The sequence below is a fragment of the Pongo pygmaeus genome, chromosome 7 (assembly GCF_028885625.2).
Source record: "Pongo pygmaeus isolate AG05252 chromosome 7, NHGRI_mPonPyg2-v2.0_pri, whole genome shotgun sequence".
In the NCBI taxonomy this organism is placed as follows: domain Eukaryota; kingdom Metazoa; phylum Chordata; class Mammalia; order Primates; family Hominidae; genus Pongo; species Pongo pygmaeus.
In genome coordinates this window covers 110,580,961-110,594,092 of record NC_072380.2, presented here as the reverse complement: position 1 = coordinate 110,594,092, position 13,132 = coordinate 110,580,961, and the positions used below count along the sequence as shown (strand labels likewise).

At 40.9% G+C, this 13,132-nt stretch overlaps 1 protein-coding gene and 1 non-coding gene across 3 annotated transcripts in view; both read left to right on the top strand.

Annotated features, from left to right (window-relative positions):
* NIPAL2 (NIPA like domain containing 2) overlaps positions 1–9,343 on the top strand; it is a 109,947-nt gene extending 100,604 nt beyond the window's left edge. The window contains exons 9-11 of one of the 2 annotated variants that reach the window (XM_054499919.2): positions 3,153–3,216; positions 4,335–4,429; positions 6,071–9,343. In XM_054499919.2, coding sequence (XP_054355894.1) covers positions 3,153–3,216; positions 4,335–4,429; positions 6,071–6,183 — 272 coding nt within the window. In that variant the 3' untranslated portion in view covers positions 6,184–9,343. The remainder of the gene's footprint in view (positions 1–3,152; positions 3,217–4,334; positions 4,430–6,070) is intronic. The other variant, XM_054499920.2, reaches the window with a different exon arrangement.
* LOC129043271 (U6 spliceosomal RNA) lies at positions 6,855–6,959 on the top strand. The gene has a single exon (XR_008504370.2). It is a non-coding gene; the product is annotated as a U6 spliceosomal RNA (small nuclear RNA).
* Positions 9,344–13,132: the final 3,789 nt, after the last annotated feature.

Here is a 13,132-nt window from a genome sequence, read left to right as displayed (position 1 = left end):
CAGAGAAACCCTGTCTCTACTAAAAATACAAAATTAGCCGGGCATGGTGGCACATGCCTGTAATCCCAGCTACTTGGGAGGCTGAGGCAGGAGAATTGCTTGAACTGGGACCTGGGAAGTGGAGGTTGCAGTGAGCCAAGATGGCACCATTGCATTCCAGCCTGGGCAACAAGAGTGAAACTCTGTCTCAAAAAAAAAAAAGAAAAAGAAAAAGAAAAAAACTTTTTGAAGGAAATTTAACATGCTACTCCAGTGATCACATGAATGATAAGAAAGTAAAGCAACCTTATCACTGATATAAAGGAAGTTTGAGTGGTCTGGATAGATCAAACCAGTCACAACATTCCCTTAAGCCAACTCCTAAACCAGAGCAAGGCCGTAACTCTTTTCAATTCTATGAAGGCTAAGAGAGGTGAAGAAATGACAGAAGAAAAGTTTGAAGCTATCAGAGGTTGGTTGATGAGGTTTAAGGAAAAAAGCCATCCTCATATCATAAATACAAGATGAAGCAGCAAGTGCTGGTGTGAAAGCTGCAGCAAGTTGTCCAGAACATCTAGCTAAGATCATTGATGAAGGTGGCTACACTAAAATACAGATTTTCAATGTAGACAAAACCACCTTCTATTAGAAGAAGACACCATCTAGGACTTTCATGGCTAAAGAGGAGAAGCAATGGTCTGATTTCAAAGCTTCAAAGGACAGGCTGATTCTCTTGTGAGGACTAATGCAGCTGGTCACTTTAATTTGAAGCCAATGCTTATTAACCATTCTGAAAACCATAGGGCCCTTAAGAATTATGCTAAATCTACTCTGCCTGCACTCTCTAAATGAAACAACTAAGCCTAGATAACAACACATCTGTTTATGGCATGGGTTACTGAATATTTTAAACCCACTGTTGAGACCTACTGACCAGGAAAAAGATTCCTTTCAAAATATTACTGCTTAGTGGCAATGAACCTGATCACCCAAGAGCTCTTGTGGAGATGTACAAGGAGATGAATATTGTTTTCATACCTGCTAACACAACATTCATTCTGCAGCCCATGGATCAATGAGTAATTTTGACTTTCAACTCTTATTATTTAAGAAATACATTTTGTAAGGCTATAGCTGTCATAGATAGTGATTCTGCCGATTGATCTTAGCAAAGTAAATTGAAAACTTTCTGATTTTCTTGATGTCATTAAGAACCTTTGTGATTCATGGGAGGAGGCTAAAATATGCACATTAACAGGAGTTTGGAAGAAGTCTATTCTAACCCTCCTGGATGATTTTGGAAGGTTCAAGACTTCAGAGAAGGCAGTAACTGCAGATGTGATGGAAATAGGAAAAGAACTAGAATTAGAAGTGGAGCCTGAAGATGTGACTGAATTGCTACAACTTCATAATCAAACTTTAATGGATGAGGAGTTGCTTTTTATAAAAGAGCAAAGAAAGTGGTTTCTTGAAGTGGAAACTACTCTTGGTGAAGATGCTAGGAACATTGTTGAAATGGAAACAAAGGATTTAGAATATTTCAGTAACTTAGTTGATAAAGCAGCAGCTGTGTTTGAGAAGATTAAGTAGAGATTTTGAAAGAATTTCTACTGCAAGTCAAATGCTATCAAACAGCATGGTGTGCTACAAAGAAATCTTTCATGGAAGAGTTAATCAATGTGGCAAACTTCATTATTGTCTTATCTTAAGAAGTTGCCACAGCCACCCCAACCTTCAGCAACCACCACCCTGATCAATCAACAACCATCAACACTGAGGCAAGTCCCTACAACTAGCAAAAAGATAGGACTCTCTGCAGGCTCAGATGATCATTAGCATTTTTAGCAATAAAGTATTTTAATTAAGGTATGTACTTTTTTTTAGACATAATGCTATTGCACATTTGATAAACTATAGTATAGTGTAAACATAACTTTTATGTACACTGGGAAACCAAAAATTTAGTGTGACTTGCTTTATTGAGAGATTAGCTTTATTGTGATGTGGTCTGGAACCAAACCCACGTATCTCCAAGATACACCTGTACAAAGAAGTACATTGCTGCTTTGCTGAAGAAAAAAAATTGAAAAAAAAAAGAGAAAAAAGATGTAGAACCTACTTGAAATGCACTTAGAGCAATGAATATTATGGTATATCAGTTTAAAATAACATGAAAACATTAAAATGATTATAAGGAAGTATGTAATAACCTGGAGTGTGCTTCAGAAAGTTTCATTCATTCAACAAATATTCATTAGAACTGGACATGGCTTCTTCCTGTAAGAAGTTCATTCCCTAGGTAAGGAGATAAGGTGAAGAATGAGAAAGCTCCTTGAGGATAGGTCTCTGTCTTGTCATTTCTCCAAGACCTAGAGCAGTGGCTGACACACAGCAGATGTTCAATAAATATTTGTTGGCTGGCTAGCAAGGATAACACCACACACACAAAAAATTAATTCCAGGCAACATATAACTTAAAGATATCTTAACAAAAATTCTATGAAGGCTTTGGAACTTTACAGAAGAAATCATTGAGACCAACAGGGAGAGAAGCAAAATTCATCAAAGTAGATGATGCATGCTTGTTTACCTTTGGAAGACCAGAAGAAGATGAGAGGGGGCTTGGCAGTGGGAAGTAGAGCTAAGGTAGCACTTCAGCTGCTAGAGTGTGCTTCGGCACTTGAGTCGCCATGTGGCCAGACCAACAGATCACTGGGCATCGCCACGAGTGACAGCATGGGTGGCAGCAGCTGGCCTGAGGTGGACCTGCCATGTCAGAGGCCCCAGAGTCTACCCAGACTCTCAGGCCAGGCTGGCTGACCCCTGACCTAAAACTGCAGGTGGGGAATAGTTGCGAGAGTGTTGTTTTCTTGTATGTTCCAGTTGGGCAATCCTGGGCTGGATGAGAAATTTCTGTTTGCAAATATATGTCTATTATGTTTATTTTATAATAATGATAATTATATCAGGTCTACAAATCTATGTTCTTTTTGGAATAATTCAGAATGTGTGGCATGCAAATTTTCTTAAACTAAACTGCTGAATGTGCATTTTAAGGATGACTAAATTTACTTTGAAAAAATAACATATTAACATAATTTTACAAACAATATTTAGCTATTATAAATAACCTAACTTCAAAATCAATTTTGTCTTCTCTTCCTGTGTTACAGGTATCATATTTTATCAGGAATTCCTTGGTGCTGCTTTTCTCACTGTATTTATATATCTTTTTGGGTGAGTAAATGTCTCAGAGGTAAAGCACGTGAAATTCTATTACTTTTACATAGGATTTTTGGCATTGTACTGGAGGTATAGAAAATTGGAAAATAATATAAGAAACATCAGTTTCCTGAGCTCCTAAAAGAAACATATTTTTTAACTTAAGGCCCTACACAGGGCTCAGTGTCTTTGGCTTTGTGACTTAGGTATCCCTCTGCAGTTCTGAAACACTGGGGATTTTCAATTCCAGGCCAAAGACAAGATACATCCACTGGCCCTTGTAGTTACTCCATGACCTTTCTGTACTGTATCAGACCTGCTTCGCTCTTGGGAACCCCTAGATTAGATCTAAATTAGAGAATCATGATCCTCTAGGGTCGCCCAAAATAAAAGGTCAAGATGGGCAGAACCCTTGCTTTAGTCATGATAATATCAGGTTGGTAGCATCCCTTTCTTGTGTTAGAGTGTGCAGCTTGAGCTCTCCCTAGAGATTTGGTGGGCGTCATTGCTAGCATTGCTTGCAAACAGAGAGCAGAACTTTGACAATATATCGCCAGTGTATAGGAGCTTCCATGACTCCATGAGGCACTTCATTAAATGTTTATCTGCTCTTTGATCTAGTAGTCAGCATGATCATTGTTATGCAAACTTGAGCCTAGGCTATTTTCGATGTAGGAAGCCATCTATCTTGAAAATTCAATTTCATAAGATAATTGGGCAAGGCCAAACTTCTGAGGTCTGGAAATTATGACTACTCTTATAGCCAAGGACAACTAGATTTCTTAGAAAATTAAAGAATAAATTATTTTTTCTCTCGTGTCACATGCCAGAAATGGATCTGGGTGTGCATGGGCAGAAAATGAGACAGGGTGTCCCAAAGGGTTTTGAGCCTGAATTAGCCCCCAGATGGTAAAAACCTGGGGCAGAGATCTACTGGAATCTGCCCAAGTCTTGGTTCTGGGTAGAACTATTGGCTGTGCTAATTAAGACAAGTACTAGGAAGCTTGCCATGAGAAACTGGATGAACAAAACCAATGGGATTTATGTCATTATGTAGAATATGGAGCTCAGTTATTTAATACCATGAGTCTGTTTCAGTGTTCTTGTATTCTTTATTAATATTATCCTTACAGGTGTTTTCTGTCATTCCTTGGTGTATTTTTGGTCACAAGAAATCGAGAAAAGGAACATCTGCAACAGTCTTATATTGATTTTGGAAATATTCCTGGTAAAATCATATATTCTTTATAGTGGAAAATTTGATCCTTATAAACGAATAATTATTGGTATTATTTTGGGTGGTAAGTTAATATAAAACATAATGCTTACCCTAAAAAATGTACATTTAATAATGAAACCGAAGGTGCTATTTTCAGTGTAAATGTTACTAATAATTTATTGAATGTCAGTTTTGCACAGAACTGGGGATATAAAATAACTGACCATGTTTCCTCGATTTGGGTGATTTGGAGGATTTCCTTTTGGGGTTTCCTTAAATTGGAAAAGGGTAGAGAAAAGAGTAGCAATGACTACCAGCAGCAGCAGACCCCTGCCACTTTGAGAGCCTTGAAGGAACATCCAAGGACAAAGGGTAGGCAGCTAAGGAACATGTCCTGGGGGAAGCCTGGGGTGGCCTGTGCACTGTGGCTCAGGACAGTCACCAAAACATGAGCAGTTTCTTCCCCCTTCCTCAACCCGCCTACCCAGAGAGCAAACACTCTTTCCCATTCTCACTCTCACTGAGAAATAACTCGCCTAGTCATGTAGACAACAAAAGCCAAGTCCAGGACAAAGGAAACTGTCTGCTGTGTCACCTCCTCCCCTGTCCACCCGCCCTCAGCACCCTCCAGCCTTACTGGGGATGTAGGGGGACCTATAGGTTTCCAGGCAGGAGTGGAGATATTCTCACAGCTTTCTCCACCATTCTGTTAGCATCATGCCTGTGAAGCAAAAACTAGGGAAGCCTCATCCCTAAGACTGAGAAATATGGCCCCATGCAATGAATTCTGTGTTCTCTTTGCCATTCGAGCCATCTTATCTGCTGGGAGTGGTCAATGAAAGAATTGGCATCAGTGGCAAAGGTGCGTGTGATAGAAGCCTCATATGGTTAGAGGTTCTTTGATAGGAAATAAAGTTTGACTTTTTTTTTTTTTTTTTTGAGATGGAGTCTTGCTCTGTTGCCCAGGCTGGAGTGCAGTGGCACAGTCTCAGCTTACTGCAGCCTCCCCCTCCCGGGTTCAAGTGATTCTCGTGTCTCAGCCTTCCAAGTAGGCACCACCATGCCCAGCTAATTTTTGTATTTTTAGCAGAGACGGGTTTTCACCATGTTGGCCAGGCTGGTCTCGAACTCCTGACCTCAACTGATTCGCCTGCCTCGGCCTCCCAATGTGCTGGGATTATACGTGTGAGCCACTGCGCCCAGCCTGATTATTTTTAACTCTATTTTTTATTTCACAAAGCCCGGTGCATAGGCTCCGTAGTAGCTTTAGATGTCACTATCAAAGGCTGTTTTTCTATGTTGTTATATGCATTCGACATGGAAAAGAAGACACAACCCCAAAGAGAAAGGCTTGAGATGAGTGGATGCTTCATGTGAATCTCCAGACTAAACCCACCTGATTTCCATGCCCAGCATGTAGATCCTGTGGGGTGGGGATAGTGGCTCTGACACAGACAGCTCGCTATCACATAGCTAGAGACATGGCGTTCCAAGGGCCTTTTCTTCCTTGATATTCATCTCTTCTCTTTAGAGAGTGCCCACATAGTATAAAAGAGAGGTGATAAAATGTGGCCTAGATTGAGGAGAAATTATTAAGACTTATTTTTCTGTAAGACCTCAAAAGATTCTCTATGATTATTATCTCCACAGGGAAACAAATGTTGGACAAAATACAACCAGATTCAAACAGCTTATCTTATGGAACTTTGCCTGACGGAAGTGACTCAACAAAGAGCCAAAGTGGAGAGAAGAAAGAGGTCTAAATGCTGAGAGGGATGGCTGTTGGCCTGTTATTCGATACCACCTTTTTAAAAAATTGCACATGTTCAATTTGTGTCAGCAGCTCTTTTATAAGCTGACATGTGCTAGCATTCATTTCAGTCCTTTCCCCCACCTCAGCGTCTATGGACAATCGGGGACTTCCTAAGCTCTGACAATCTAATATTTCCATGGAATGTGATTTGGAGTGTTCTCCACACCCTGGACCTCTCCCTAGTGATTATCTAGCCAGCTACACCTTACTCAGAGCCCGGCTGCTCTAGCAGGAATGTTGCACAGAAACATACATTTGCGGTTTGGCCACAGGTCGCATAGGTGGCTTCTCCCACGGGTAGTGTCAGTTGCTTCACTTTAAAAAGTCACTTCAGCCCCACAACCTGACTCCCAAAAGAAAGGTTTGAGAGCGCTCATTTTTTTTCTAAGACACCTTTTATAAGCCTCCCTATAAAAATCTCACCTTTCAAGTCCTAAATTAGAATTGCAAGTCATCTTTTCTGAAAACTAATGCTATCAAAGTCCTCCTTTGAAAATTAAGGGTCTCTTTAAAATTAGAATTTATAAATGGCATTCAGTGATGATGTATACCAAAATTAAAAGACCTTGACTGGTGGGCTTTTTAAATGTAAGAAAGAGGAAGTTTAAGAAGTAGGACTCTGCTTGTTTCAGTAGCCCATGTACTAAAATAGGAACAATGCAGAGAACATCAGCACAGCCCCCGCACAAGGCTGACACATAAATTCATGAAGCATTAGAGACAAAAAGTAGGACCAATGTTTGTTTATTTTTTAATAAAAATATAGAATGGTGATGTTTTCTTCAGCTGTATGATTCTATCATACTTGAAACTGAAGAAAAATTTAATATCCTATGTCTGTGTTTTTATAAATTTTATAATTTATCAAGTGGATTTATATGTCTTATTCTCCATATAAGTCTAAAAAATCACATTTAAATTCTTAGTGATAGTTTCACTACACATCATTTCTTCCCAAAGTCATTATCTCAAGCTTTGTAAATTCTTCTAGATAAAAGGAGAGTTGTGATTAGAGAACTGAATTTCAGCCATTTAAATCTGTAGACATAGAAAACAAGCCAGTGGTCAAACCTGAGCTTCAAGAGGAAGCCCAAGTCCTCCTGTTTCCTGAATGGCTTTTCCACTCCAATTCATCACATATCTGCTAAGACACATTGGCAGGTAGAATCCATAATAATATCTGTTATTTATGATCTACCTATATTTAAAGGAGAAGAAAAGAGGTAGCCTTCGTTGTAGCCTTCGTTGTAGCCTTTGTTGTAGCCAACATCCAACAATAAGTCCCACCCTTAATGACATTTCAAAGCCTTCAGATCACTTCTGACATGTCTGTCCAATATCATTCCAATCAATAGTCTTGCATTTAAATAGGTTGTTTAACTCGGTGGTATTGAGACTGTAACCTTAAAGGCTCAGGTCTTTTAGCTTTGTTCTTTGTCATAATCTGCGCTCCTGGCCAGACTGACCAAACCTGGCTGCAAAAGAAAGAGATTTGAATTGATCACCAATGTATGAAAAATACAGAACCCATGTCTGGCTCCTAAACTCCTGGTAATAATTCCCACCGTTGTAGCAAGTGTCCCATGCATTCAGATAAAGCAGTGATAATTTATGGTGTATTTTACCGAATTGGTCCAGCATATTGGTACCACAAGGCTCAGCCAAGAAATGTATCTGGTGCCTTAAACTACAGATTTCTGGTGACTCTTAAAACTGGTTTCAAAGATTGAGAAAACAATTAGATTGAAGAGTTTTGCTTCAAGTAGACCTGCATTCACAGCTAGAGTGCATGAGGTTTTCAGCACTGTAGAATTTCACATAGGCACAAGCATAACACCAGTACTTTAGCAGCCGTCAACAGTTGCATCTATTAAACATTTTGAGAAATGACATTGACTTATGCACATTTAAGCAATCAACAATGTTTTAGAAGTCCAAGTAACATATAAAATATATTCAGACCTAGTTTTACTTTCCATATTGTTGCTCCAAAGTAAGGTAAATAGGAGTTTTAGTTGTACTGGCTTGTAAGATTTTTTAAATTACACAGTGCATGACAACAACTAAAGCCAACTCAGTCCTTCTCTTGGCATTGTGAGTTGAGGACCTCTAGCCAACTGTTAGCTCATCTGACTATTTGTCTAGACCAAGGGTCGACAAAGTTTTCAGTAAAGACCCACAGAGTACATATTTTGGAGTTTGTGTTGTCTGTCCCAACAGACAGACATGGTGTCTGTCCCAACTACCCAACTCTGCCATTGTAGCACTAAAGCAGCCATAGACAAGATGTAAACAGAAGAGCATGGCTGTGTTCCAGTAAAACTTTATTTACAGGCCAAGCATGGTGGCTCATGCCTGTAATCCGAGCACTGGGAAGCTGAGGCCGACAGATCATCTGAGGTTAGGAGTTTGGGACCAGCCTGGTCAACATAGTGAAACCCCATCTCTACTAAAAGTACAAAAATTAGCCAGGTGTGAGGTGGGTGCCTGGAGTCCCAGCTACTTGGGAGGCTGAGGCAGGAGAATCACTTGAACCCAGGAGGTGGAGGTTGCAGTGAGCCAAGATCATGCCATTGCACTCCAGCCTGGGCGACAGAGTAAGACTGTCTCAAAAAAAAAAAAAAAACAAGTGGCCAGTCTATGAGCTATAGTTCCCAACACCTGGTCTAGGCTCTTCTGCCCTTGCTCTGCAGCTTCTTTCCTGTTGATTGCATTCAGGGAAGGAGTTTAAAAAGTGACACTCATGGCTCATGACAAATGAGATACTTTGGGAGTGTGGAACCATGGCTTGATATTTGCCTTCAGATATTTTTGTTTATATAAGTTCTAAATGGAAGTGATAAGTTCATTCTTAGGGTCCAAGTTGAAAGGCAGTGGTTCTTTTGTGAACACCACTAACTACATTCGAAAAGCCTCTCCAATTCCACATTCCAAGTCTATAACAGCTTTGGAAATGAGTAACAATGACCTCTCATGTAGTAGATTAAAGCAGGGGCCTTTGCCATATGATTGCTTTTTGGCTTAAATGTTTGCTTGCCCTGTAACTGTAATACTTTGGTTACCAGAATCACTTGAAAACAAATACAATAAAAAAATTTCTCAAGCAGTGACCCAGAATGTATTCTTCCCCCTCTTCAATACCCCACACACTCCTAGAGATTCTGTTCTGTGGCAACATAAGAAAGAGAAAGGCAGATTTCACAGATGAGTACAATTTCAGTGCTATGAAAGAGTAATGGTGGTAATGTGTAAGTTTGGCTCCGAAGGACGCAGGTGTAATGGTGGACATGACTCAAAGAGATAGAAATGTTGAGCCAAGTTCCCTAAGCCAAACACCCTCTTTGTGCTCCTGTTTCCAAGCACGCAACTCATCCAGGAATGGTGAGTGTACACACTCAGCCACGCTGAAGGCTGCCTCAGTGCTTGCCAATTTAAAACAGTGATATGATGGACATAAATATAGCAGTTACTAACATGAACCTTCCCAACACTCTTCCAGACTGCTTTACTTAAACTCTGTGGCTGGTTATAGAGGCAGTCTTTGCACTGGGCGGCTGCAAGGCTAATGCACATGTTTGGCACCAGTGAATGTGAGTCCTTCAGTGAGGTTGCTAGATAAACACCACACATTTTGAACAATTAGAATAAAATCTCAAAATTGAACCCAACGTGATTGTATGGGGAATTTAGAGGCTGCTTCTAATCGTTAGACTCATCAACAGTCTGGCTCTTATTATGACCATCTTGAAGTAAAAAAAAAAATAAAATTCCACACATACACAGTTTCCATGCAAATATAGACCAGCCTTGAGCTATTAAACCTAGCGTTTTAGCAATTGTGGTAAATGCAGGGAAGAGCCTTCCCACCCAGGAATTTTTGAGTCTGTTCCCTTTTTCACCAGCCTCAGGGTACCACACAACATGATGTCCTGTGCCAGGAGAGCAAATCAGTTACAGGAGCTGTGGCCCATCCAAGGAAGCTTTTTTTTTTTTCCTGAGAGGGAGGAAACTCCTCCTTTAATGTTGGTCCTTATTGAGAGTTAATGAGTCCCAACCACAATGTAAAAGAGAAATATCAATCCCAATATTAAATAAATGTGGTGTTTTGGGGTACACCCTGCTGGGCCAGGTGCTGCCAAGAGTTTCATGGAGTTCCAGACAAGATGTAAGATAGTCTCCATGTTCCAGGAAAGAATCTCCTTCCCAGGGAGCTGACAAGTGCATAGCCAAGAAAAAGCCCTCCATTCCTGTTGGGACCAGCATGCATGGACCGAAGCCACTTTGCACATTTGAGCTGCTGCTATCCAAACATGAACAAATCCGTCCAGTGTGCACACATCCCACTTTCAAGCCTTCCCCTCATGGTTCTAATTTGAAAACCAACCTCAGAAATGTTCTGAGGCTTGGGCTCTACTCCCTCTATCCAAAGCACCTCACCTAAACCTTCTAAACACTGTGCATGAACAAGGAGATGAATCAACTCAAGAACTCTTAATCCAGGGACTCAAAGCCTGGGTTATTTGCCTGATTATAGACTACTAGCTCAATTACCACACGCCTGAATCTTAGCAAATGTTCATTAATTCACTCAAACATAATTGATCACCTACAATTTTCAATGTAATGTGCATTTTTTTAATAGACTTTATTTTGTAGAGCAGCTTTAGGCCACAGCAAAATTGAGCAGAAGGTACAGAGAATTGCCATCTGCTTCCTGCCCCTTCACATGCACAGCCTCTCCTATTAGCAACATCCCCCACCAGAGTGGTACATTTGTTACAATCAATGAGCCTACATTGGCATGTCATTATCACCCAAACTCCCTAGTTTACATTAGGGTTCACTCTTGCTGTTATACATTCTACGGGTTTGGACAAGTGTGTGATGACATGTACCCATCATTATAGTATCATACAGATCAGTTTCAAAAACCCTCTGTGCTCTGCCTAGTCATCCCTCCGTCTCTGCAGGCCCTGGCAACCACTGATGTTTTTACTGTCTCCAAAGTTTTGCCTTTTCCAGAATGTCATATGTTGAAATCATATAGTATGTAGCTTTTTCAAATTGGCTTATTTCACTTAGTAACATGGATTTAAGGTTCCTCCATGGCTATTTACACTTAGTTGCCCATTTCTTTTGAGTGCTGAATAGTATTCCATTGCCTGGATGTACCACAGTTTATTCGCCTATTCATCTACTTGGTTGGACAAGTAGATAAACAGATGTCATCTTGGAAGGACATCTTGCAATTGCAAAAAGCTTCCAAGTTTTTGCAATGTAAAGTTATTGGGAATATGATGATGAATTAGACCAGCTCTTTGGGAGTTGTCTGTCTAGTTAGAGAAACCATAGCTATCATTTATTGAGCCCTTACTGCTAATCTTTTACTTGTGTTACTCATTTAATCCTTAAAATTCTCTATTAGAGAGGTCCTGATCCCCACTTTACAGATTAGAAAACCATGATAAGAGGCAGGGCAGGGACTAGGGTAAGTCAAGAGAGGCCCAAGGCACACAATTTAATGAAGCTTATGAAAATCTGACTTGCGGGGTGATGAGAGGACCCTGAGAGTGAGTGCCTCTTTAAATGTTGTGCCCTACATGCCTCACTGTATCCCAGTCCTGGCAAAAGGAGTTAAGTGACTTGACCAGTATCATTCAGCTGGCAAGTGGCGGAGCTGGGATTTGAACCCAGGACATCTAGCTCTGTAACCCACACTCTTAGCACAAGTGGCCAAAGTACAAGAGCACAAGTGGCCAAAGTACAAGAGCAAAGTACAAGAGCAAAGTACAAGAGCAAAGTACAAAGCAAAGTACAAGAGCACAAGTGGCCAAAGTACCCACACTGTGCAATTGAATGTCAAAAATGCCTTAAGAGACTTAAAGGGCATGGGAGCCCAGGGGAGAGAAAGGTCTAGGGCACAGTCTTCAAAGGGATTCAGGATTGTAGTGGGTTAAATGGTGGCCCCTGAAACAATATGTCCATGTCCTAAACTCTGCAACCTGTGAATGTGTCCATATTTGGAAATAAGTTCTTTGCAAAAGAAATTCAGGATCTTGAGATGAAAGCAACCGGGATTACCTGGGTGGCACCTAAATCCATTGACAAGTGTCCTTAGACAGAAGAAAAGGCAAAACACAGAGAGGGCCCTGTGAAGATAGAAGCAGAGACTGGAGTCCTGAAATCACAAGCCAAAGCAGACCTAGAGCCATCAGAAACCAGAGGAGACAGGGCAGGACTCGCCCCTAGCGCCTTCCGAGGGAGCACAGCCCTGATTACTCCTTGATTTCAGACTTCTGACCTCCTTAGTGGTGATTTATTGTGGAAACTCTAGGAAACTAAAACAGGGATTGACCTGGTCTTTGAAGTGCATGTAGAATTTGGACATAAGGGGAAGCCCCATGAGCAAAGAAGAAACTGAATAGTTCAAGCCTGGTAAACATCTATAACATGGGGTCACACGAAGAGGAAGGCAACTCGGTAAGGCTAGAAAAGCAAGTAAGAAGGCCCTGAGTGGCCAGCTATAACACAGATTTAAGAGTTCAGGCTTGATTTGAGAGGTAAACGATTGTATTAACTTCATTTCCAGGGATGCAGACTGAACTTAACGAACATAATCAGTATCTTTCCAAAAACTCACCTATCCATGCACACTGGCAAATAACACTCAAAAACAACAATAAAACTCACCTATCAGAATTTAAGGGCCGGGCGTGGTGGCTCACGCCTGTAATCCCAGCATTCTGGGAGGCCGAGGCATGCGCATCACGAGGTCAGGAGATCGAGACCATCCTGGCTAACACGGTGAAACCCCGTCTCTACTAAAAATACAAAAAATAAGCCGGGCGTGGTGGTGGGCGCCTGTAGTTCCAGCTACTCGGGAGGCTGAGGCAGGAGAG